Source organism: Abramis brama, assembly GCF_963993115.1.
Source record: "Abramis brama genome assembly, chromosome: 2".
NCBI classification, from domain to species: Eukaryota; Metazoa; Chordata; class Actinopteri; order Cypriniformes; family Leuciscidae; genus Abramis; species Abramis brama.
In genome coordinates, this window is record NC_139964.1 from 59,538,785 (window position 1) to 59,549,347 (window position 10,563).

The 10,563-nt window shown below is 37.5% G+C and overlaps 1 protein-coding gene across 1 annotated transcript in view; it reads right to left on the bottom strand.

The window, feature by feature from the left end:
- Positions 1–10,226, bottom strand: part of dachb (dachshund b) — a 35,233-nt gene extending 25,007 nt beyond the window's left edge. The window contains exon 1 of the mRNA XM_084090957.1: positions 9,446–10,226. Coding sequence (XP_083947083.1) covers positions 9,446–9,888 — 443 coding nt within the window. The 5' untranslated portion in view covers positions 9,889–10,226. The remainder of the gene's footprint in view (positions 1–9,445) is intronic.
- Positions 10,227–10,563: the final 337 nt, after the last annotated feature.

Below are 10,563 nucleotides of genomic sequence, written 5' to 3' on the forward strand. Positions count from 1 at the left end.
TTTAATATAGTTTTGATCAAATACATGCAGCCTTGATAAGAATATATAGACCATTCATTGTAATACATGTTTTTGATTAATTCTGCATTTTAAAAAAATCTGAGTAAAATGTATTTAGAAGGCTGTGTAAGAAGGATGACTACAGAGAGAGAGAGAGAGAGAGAGAGAGAGGCGGTTTATCTGCTGCTCTGTTTCTTAACCACACAAAGGCGGCATTCATTCTCTGTCTAAAAAGAATCACAGAAGCAAACAGAAAACATAAATGCTGATTTCTATTCATAGAGTGCAAGAGGAAAAGGGGCACAAGGAAACAACAACAACTGGTGGCTTAAAGCATTTCTTAATGCTTGTGTAAATATAGAAATGTCGTTGAAAGACAAAATGACCAAGTGAACATAATTTATGAGAATGATTTACTTTTATGACACTTACTGTATGATCTGCTCTAAAAGCTAGTGAACAGTCTAATTATACTATAAGGTGCAGCCGTATATTTATGCCATTCTGAGAATTATTGACAAAATAGATTTGTGTAATTGTGTCAACTGTGATCAAGCCTCTTTTGCAGATGGGAGGTTGCTAGGGTGTTCTGTGTGGTTGTTAGGTGGCTGCTAAAAGGTACAAGTTAAAAGAGCCCAAGGCTCCCTGACTCACTATTTTCCAGCATGTTATATCATGATAGCTTAGAAATAGTAGTCCTCTTCCAGCTTCCCAATTTGAGCTTTTATTAATGTCTTTAGCATGAATATTATAACAAATAGCGTAAAATGAGTTACACACTAAAGTTCAATACTTAGTTTTCACAGTTTTTTTAAATCACAAAAGTATTAGAAATAGTAAAAGTGACTCTTACAGTACGTTAGTATAAGCGCCACTAATGACCAAAATTCTACATTGACTGATTTTCAGTTTCTGCCTCTACCTCATGAATACTTCTCCTTCTTTTATCTTCTACTCTTCCTGTCTTTCTTTTCCTCTTTGCCTCCTGCATATTAAAACATTTACTTATTCAATTCTCTCTATACTTTCCTCCCTCTCTGTCCTCTTTAGATAGAGGACATATTTGCAAGCCAATAAACAATCCTCTGTGTGTGTGTGCGTGTGAAGTGCCAAGTCAGCACAGTCAGGGATGACACCTTGTGATCGGACAGAGAGACGCGAGCAGCATTCTCAAAGGTGCTACAGGGTGAGAATGGGAAAAATTGGGAGAATATATTAGACAGGAATGGAATAAACCAACACGCCACAAAAAGCAGGTGTTACAGTGATTTTAACACAAAAGAGTTTTCTTAGGCATGACAAAAAGATATGAATATCAAACTTATTCAACAGTGTGTAACAGTCAGGTTCCAGAAGTAAAAAACCCCATTCCTTTTCTGCATAAGGGAATTGATTTTTAGCAATAACTAATAAACCATTAAAGACAAACTGTGAGCTACAGTGAGGAAAATAAGTATTTGAACACCCTGCTATTTTGCAAGTTCTCCCACTTAGAAATCATGGAGGGGTCTGAAATTGTCATCGTAGGTGCATGTCCACTGTGAGAGACATAATCTAAAAAAAAAAATCCAGAAATCACAATGTATGATTTTTTAACTATTTATTTGTATGATACAGCTGCAAATAAGTATTTGAACACCTGAGAAAATCATTGTTAATATTTGGTACAGTAGCCTTTGTTTGCAATTACAGAGGTCAAACGTTTCCTGTAGTTTTTCACCAGGTTTGCACACACTGCAGGAGGGATTTTGGCCCACTCCTCCACACAGATCTTCTCTAGATCAGTCAGGTTTCTGGGCTGTCGCTGAGAAACACGGAGTTTGAGCTCCCTCCAAAGATTCTCTATTGGGTTTAGGTCTGGAGACTGGCTAGGCCACACCAGAACCTTGATATGCTTCTTACAGAGCCACTCCTTGGTTATCCTGGCTGTGTGCTTCGGGTCATTGTCATGTTGGAAGACCCAGCCTCGACCCATCTTCAATGCTCTAACTGAGGGAAGGAGGTTGTTCCCCAAAATCTCGCAATACATGGCCCCGGTCATCCTCTCCTTAATACAGTGCAGTCGCCCTGTCCCATGTGCAGAAAAACACCCCCAAAGCATGATGCTACCACCCCCATGCTTCACAGTAGGGATGGTGTTCTTGGGATGGTACTCATCATTCTTCTTCCTCCAAACACGTTTAGTGGAATTATGACCAAAAAGTTCTATTTTGGTCTCATCTGACCACATGACTTTCTCCCATGACTCCTCTGGATCATCCAAATGGTCATTGGCAAACTTAAGACGGGCCTTGACATGTGCTGGTTTAAGCAGGGGAACCTTCCGTGCCATGCATGACTTCAAACCATGACGTCTTAGTGTATTACCAACAGTAACCTTGGAAACGGTGGTCCCAGCTCTTTTCAGGTCATTGACCAGCTCCTCCCGTGTAGTTCTGGGCTGATTTCTCACCTTTCTTAGGATCATTGAGACCCCACGAGGTGAGATCTTGCATGGAGCCCCAGTCCGAGGGAGATTGACAGTCATGTTTAGCTTCTTCCATTTTCTAATGATTGCTCCAACAGTGTACCTTTAAATACTCATGTTTAATATTGGATTTCCTGGTAAAAAAAACTACATTACCCATGCAAAACAATCTCCACCAATCAGGGAATCAAGCAAATCACGCCAAAATAACTATTTACCACCCACTCCCATTAAGCACTGTGAATTACGTAATTGAGTCAATCTCCTTACACTAGGTAACAACTTAAATAAATAAATATATTAATATATAGTTCTCACGCTAAATTGCCCTGTTTAGAAAATCTGGCCCTGAGGCCGCTAGAAAAAGAGAACAACTCTTCCCCAAAGTAATATAATTCACTGTGGCTTATTCAGTTAGATTTCAGATTCAAAACTATCCATCCAAGTGTGGACAAAACAACTGTTTAAAAGAATACAGAAAAGTGATCAAATCCAAAGACAGTTTTCATGCTCTTTTCCATACAATGACAATAAACAGTGAATGAAGCTTCATAAAAGCATTGCCATAAAAGTCCTCTGACGATTTGTGAGAGAAACACACCAAAACATAAGTAGTTATTCATTGAAATACTTGACACCTGCCCTACATCTCCTTGGCGTTTTCACAAGAAAAATGTCTGATTTGTGAATGAGTCAATGTTTTGAGTCAGTTCTTTTCAATGAATCAATTCATCTGGTTCACAAAAACTGTCTGAATAATTTGTTCACAAATTGGACTAATCCAATTCTATCTGATTAATTAATCCAAGGCCTGTTTTTCACACAAAGCTATTATATGACTTAAAAATACACACACACTGTCATGGACTACCATGATGATAAATTCACAATGCTTTTGCATCCTTTTTGAGGTATGAAAAGCTTTCATTGTAATTGCATTGAAAAAAGTGGCTGAATTTCTTTTTTTTACCCATTTTGGTCATATTGTTAGATATGAAAATATATAACGGTAAGTAAATGATCACAGATATTTTTATTTTTGGGTGAACTGCTCCTTTAAAAGGAAGGCATGAGAAAAAAAAACAGTGTTTGAAACATATACTGTCAACTACCACTTTGTCATTTTTGTTTTCTTCAAGCCTCTAACGGAGAGGTGAGTAGGAAGAGAGGGCTTATCATGTGTCTAACATCCATCCATAACATCCACACCTCAACAGGAAAAAGCGTGGGGAGGGAGTGTGTGTGTGTGTGTGTGTGTCTGCTTGACTGTCTTAAGGGGAAACTGACTATTTTACAACAGCTTATCTCCCTCACTCAGATAAGAGACCCAAACAGAAGTCTGGTTTATTTTGTTCGGAGAAACATTATCACAACGCATCTATCCATCCGCATGTTACCCGTCTACATGACCGCAATGCAAACAATGACGCATGATCTCGACAGAAGTCATAAAGGAGGTCATGATGCTATGGCTAAAACAAGTGAGATGAGGCATCTGTTAGTCTGAAAACAAGCTGACTCTTGTTGCGTCTAGACGAGATCACTCATTTATGCGTCTGTGAACCCCACAAGCGTCAGGTCATGAAAAAAAGATGCCAGATTTCTCCTGTTTCATTCAGTATCTCGGGTACTTAACGTGCTAACCTGTCACTTAGCACCTCACAATCAGCTAATCACTTGATGTAACATACAGAACTTCCCTTTGTGTTATAATCGCTACACAGAGCTATTGTCTCACAAGTTGTAAAAAGCTCTTAACGCTTTAATTGTCTGTTTGGTTTAACCTACCTATGACTGGAAAAGATTGTATCTTTCTAACTGAAAACAGAGGAAGGGTTTTTCCTGTGATGGCAAAGCTGAATTTTTAGCATCATTACTCCAGTCGTCAGTGTCACATGATCCTTTAGAAATCATTCTAATATGCTGTTAGTCACGATCATGTCATGTTTAGTTTTTGTACCTGGTTCTGTTTGGTTTCATGGTCATGTTCGGTTTCGGTTTCCTTGTTACCATTTGCCTCGTTCATAGTTTGCTACCATAGTTTCTGATTGAGTTATGCACCTGTTTCTTGTTCTGTTGATCATCCCTTGCCCTCAGTTCTTTCTGTTCATTGTTCAAGAAACATTTCTCATTATTATCAATGTTGAAAACAGTTGTGCTGCTTAATATTTTTGTGGAAAATTCTTTGATGACTTAAAAGTTTCAAAGAACAGCATTTATTTGATATGGAGCCCTGCACATGACATGCAGAAAAAGAGATGTATATTGTGGCCACAAATTAGGAATTTGTTCTCTTGTTTTAGTAAATTGTAGCCATGAATAAAGAATTCGTTCCCACAACTTAATTAATTATCTCGTTTTAGTAAATCATGGCCATGTTGTACTAATTTGCTCGCTCTTTTTGATTTAACTAAAACAAGGGAACGAACTGTTACAATGTGGCCACGATTTAGTAAAACGAGAAAACAAATTATTATATTGTACGCTCAATTTATTAAAATGAGGGAATAAATTACTTTATGGTGTGCACGATTTATTTTAAATGAGGGAACGAATTAGTAAAACATGCTGACGTATCAGTAAGTCGCGGTAACGACTTGGTCATTCGTGGCCACAATAATGACCCCCCTCCCCTCCCCCACTCCGTAATTTGAAATATAAATCTTTTGTAGCATTACAAATGTCTTTACTGTCACTTTCGATCAATCTAATGTGTTGTTGATGAAGAAAAGCTTTAATTTCTTTTAAAATATATATATATATATATAGCAGCTGAACCTAAAGTTTTGAATGGTAGCATTTAAAGGATGCTATTTCTAAATATTTTTTTATAATTAAGACTAAATATACATCAAAGTGACTTTCTATCATTTCGAATCAGGCACTAAATAGAGTATCTACAGTATAAAGCATATCTACACCCCCCCCCCCCCCCCCCCCCCCCCCCCCCCCCCCCACACACACACACACACACACATTAAATTACATTAAACTGACTTAAAAAATTTGCTGAATCTTGTAAACTTGCTTAAATTGTTTTGATGAGTTAAAGCAATGCAAAACATATGTTGTCGTAACTTATTGATCATATAATTTTTTACAGTGTTGTTGCTTAATTATCTGAACCTGCAATCTAACAATCTAACTTTATTATCCATATGTTCCTGATGTTCACCTGGACTACACAATAACTTTCTGAAGAGGAAGTTTCTCATATTTACAGCCTGATTCTTGACAGAGAGGCACAATGCTGTGACGCATAAGTCGTACCATCCAACATCCGCTTCTGATGTGGACAAATGTAATTAAGTGTTATCAAAATGTCCACTTCACGCTACACATTAACCTCGCTGAGTGCAACTGCACCCCCAGAGAAGCTCATTAGTACTGAATGTACTGAATGACCTCAGCTGAGACACAACTCAATAAGGAATCAAATGAATGACTGCTGTTCTCCTGGTCTTTCACACTCACTGCTTGAAGCAAGCACATAGTGTGGACTGTTTTAGAGCACGCATTTAAAGCGGCACCATATTACAGTTTTTTTTTTATTCGCTATGGTACTATTTACACAAGTAAGGTGTACATTTTCAAAACTCTCAGTACAAATATCCAAACTGATCACACCTGTAACACAGCAAAACCTGATGCAATGCTTTCATTCAGTTGCACATATTTTCAGTCCACATAATCATTGTTTTAAACACAAGATTATTGTAATAAAAACATTTGGTTTAATCACCAAAACGCAACAGTATGATATTCTTTCAGTTTAGTACTTTTAACAATCAGTTCATTTAATAGCAAACAATGCAAAATGTTTCAAATCATCCTTGTTGCTGAATTAATTACAGTTGCCACATTAGAAAATACACTTACATTACCTAACTTATGTAATTGAATCCATAATGTTATGTGCTATCAAAAGGCGTGATGAAGTATGACCCTTCTATTGATGCATCTCTGGTCAATCTGATGTTGTACACAGTCTGTCTCTCTCTCTCTCTCTCTCTCTCTCTCTCTCTCTCTCTCTCTCAACATAATGCGGTGGTTATCATCTAAGATATATCACTTGTGTAAAAAAATAATAATTATATTTGGCTATCTGTATCGGAAATTGCAAACAAGTTCAGAAACTATAGAATCAATATCTATAGGTGTACTAAATTATACATTGATTAACCATTAAGATCAGTTGGATTAAATAATAGACAAATGTATCAAACTGAACGAGAAGAGATGCAAATAAAAAGTTTGATACTAAGAGCTTTATGAAAGGCAGTTACTGTGAATGAAACATTTATATAGATGAATTATATTTGTGTAGTGAAAAGTATACTTTGTGATTTTGTGTGTTGTACTAACACAATTGAAAATATGCTGAAATGCTTGGGGGAAAAAAATGCACTTTTGATGATCTATTGTGTTGAAATTGAAAGTTTTTTAAATGTACACTTTACTTTGGTACTATAGTACCAAAGTGTATATAAAAAAACTGTAACAGGTTACTGTATTCACGCTGTCTCCACTTAAGCAAAGTGCACTGATGAAATAGAGAAACGGCTTTACTACAGATTTTAAAGCTGGAACTTAGTCTGATCCTAGAGGCCATTCATATTCATATTACAGCAGACATAGTCCACCGAAGCCCCAAGTACAGACTCAATATTCCACCATGGATCACTTCACAATCATGATTCAACAACATCTGAGGCATGGACTGTTTTATTGTGCAAGCTTCTTGGTTTTCAAATTCTTATTAATAAATGGTATTTTGCATGACAAGCTAGGCAATAAAACAAGACACCATTTGAGCCTACTGTATTCTTAGGATCACATATGGTGAGACATCACTGTTTATACAGAGAAATAAAATCACGAGTGTATGTGTGTGTTCTCCACAATATATGTCACAGGTCAATAAGCAGTTCACTCATGCAAAGCAGTGTAAACCATCTGCTAGGAAACATAATCCAGACAACACAAAGGTGAAATGTGACCAATACTAAATTCTTAATACAATCAAAAATGATATTGTTCTTCCTGGAATCATTCGGTTATTATCATACTTTTTTATTAATGACTTAATTAACAATGAATTATATTTCTGTAGTGTTACACTAGCAAATTGATGGCCTCAAACAGACATGAACTAAAAGCCACAAAACAGTGTTTGTTTTACATAATTATCTACAAGCAAAAAACAAGACAAAAAACCCTGACTGCTATTAAATGCTTTTCTCTCTCATCATTTTCTTAAAAGATCATAGTTTTAAATTTCAAGACGTTTTTTCTTCTTCAAATTACTAGCTTCCTAATCTCACCAGAGGCAACAGTTCTGACATTCACACCCCATAAAAATATTTCCTGCAAACCTGTGAATGTATCCAAAAGTCCCTTTGAAACCTGATGACAGACTTTCTTCAAAACACATGACCTAATATGACAATATATCTCCCCTCTATTCAGTCATGGTCTCTGCACAAACAGACCGCAACAAAGAGAAGGATTAGGACATCACATTCAAAGCACCATATTTTAACCTATTGTCTGCTGTGAATAAAGCGCGACCGTAACGTGACTCTGTAGATGTTACATGATCCCAGTGTTTTCACAGCACTGCACAAAACATACTAAAATATATACAGTCATGTAGTTAATCACTTGGGCATTACACAGAAGCCATTACTCAAATGAAATGTTTAAATGCATTAAAGTATTAGGCTCCAAACTAATATGGTCTTTGCTAGGAAATGCAAACAAATTGGTTCTCTCTCACTCTCTTCTTTCTTTGGAAGAAGACTGTTATTACTGATTAGTAATGAAACTTAACATAGGATGCTCGAAATGTCCTTAATAAAAAGCAAGCAATGAGATCGGAAAGTGGATAAACAGTTGACCGATGCATATGCGTTTACATAAGGATCTGGAAAATTGATCTGTGTATGTGAGGATCTAAGAGGATTGAACAGGACAGGCATGCACTGGGCTTCAAAGAATGGCAATTACAATCACAAGCTGACGCACAACGTGTATTCACAGAACTAATGGTTCCTGACGGAACTATTCCATCCAATTAGAGCCATGGGTTTTCATTCAGGGGTCTGTGGACCCCTGGGGGTCCCTGAAAGTATTCCAGGGTGTCCATGGAGAAGACAGATAAGCACAGTGTAAGGCAAGCAAACTTCCTTGATAAAAGTTTTATCGTGAAAATTTACCTCACATAGAGGTTGCGGGACCTTGCATTGGCAGAATATCTGAGATGGTCCAAATGCAATCTGCAAACATTTCTTCTGTCATGAACATGTTTTTACCTTCTTAGTTAGAGTCATTTAATATCTTTTGTTGGGCTTAAAGTAAACAATGTCAAATTAAAATGTTAAAATATTAACATTAAAAATATTTTGGCTGCCAAATCAAAGTCAATGGGATGTAACCAACATTCAGGAAGGAAGCCACACTGTCATTTGGCGCTGTCAGTTACCATCTTGAGCATTTAACAGACAAGTACTATTAAATCAATATATCTGTGGAAAATTTCTTTTAAAAAAACATAAACACAAGGATTTAATTTCTAAGAACTTTCTTAGAGCTTTTGAGTTTTAAACTAGATTTATTCTTAATATTTATTTTTATTCTTAATAGCCTATTTCTTTCATCATTTGCCACCAAGTCAAAACTGTGGCTCCACTTGTTGCTTTCTGTAGCCGTTTGAAAGGACTCAAGAGCACCATAACGGGACACTATGTTCCTCTACCCAACCCTGATGGAAAATACAATCTGTTTCACACATTTCTGCTTCTGTGCAGTTCTTTTAATATTGAAAAAGTATTGGAAATTATTTGTTTACTTTAGGATCTGCAATTTAAAAGTTAGCCTAATGCATGCACACCAATTATTTAAACTTGCAGCAAAAAAAAAAAAAAAAAAGAAGAAAAAGAAAAAGAAGAAGAAAAAAAAGTTATTCACCAAACGAACCTTGCATTGGTACAGTCGTTGTACAACGCTTCGAAATCCTTTCTGGAAATGAGTTTGCAGCGGTTCACTCCGGGCTGAATGGCACCGAGTCCGCGCAACACGCGCACCTGCTCCACGGAGCACACCACCGGGTTTATATCCAAACGCTTGAGTTTCGTGTACACGGTGTGCAGTCCGCCGACAAGGTGCTTCAAGAACAGGTCGAAGACTTGCGGGAGACAAATGAGCTCCTGACCATCAACGTTGAAAGAAGCGACTTTCACACCGTGCACCTCCACGATTTTGCATTCATTCGTCGCTACGCCGCTCGGAAGCGTCGCGTTCAGCGAGTTGATCAGATGCGGAGAGTCCGTGGGACTCGAGAAGAACGGGTCGGCTCTGAAGAGTTTACCGGACACCACAGAAGTCCCAGAGTGAACCGGAAGAGTCGCAGGAACAGCCATAGTGGTTATTACAATTAAATTTCTTAATGTGCGCTTTTACGTCGTCTACTTTCTCATCCCTCACTCTCTTGTGCGCGTCCCTCTCTGTTATGCACTGCGTCCAGAGAGCAAACTGGCAGCAACGATCCGCGCGCCCCTCTTTACCCGTGTGAAAATTCAGATGAACGGAGCGCTTCACGGTGCGGTTGACTCCGCCTCTCATTGGAAGAATGATGCACCATTTTGCCAACCACATGTGCTCCAATTTATGCGTAAAGACTTCACTGGAGGGCGAGAAATTACAGCCCTCCTCCTCTATTGAACGAGTGTCCAGCTCAACGCTTCTCTCAAGCTGTTATGATAATTCAGACGAGACATCCCAACCCATATCTGAAACCATCCATCAATCTCAAAATTATTCTTAACTTTTTTTCTCATTATATATATAGGCTTTTCTAATTATTAATAGGCAATGTTTATTTGAAGTAACTACAAATAGGCAGATTTATGGGTGAAGGCTATTTGCACAGATTCCGCCCACTCCGCTCACACAATTTACCACAGTACAAATAGCACATTAGCCTACTTCTATTTACATTTTGTGTGAATAGCTTCTTTCACTATTTAAAAGTATCACTTTCACTTTGTAAAGTAAACATATATATGCTATTTCCACATGTTGAAAACACAATTTAC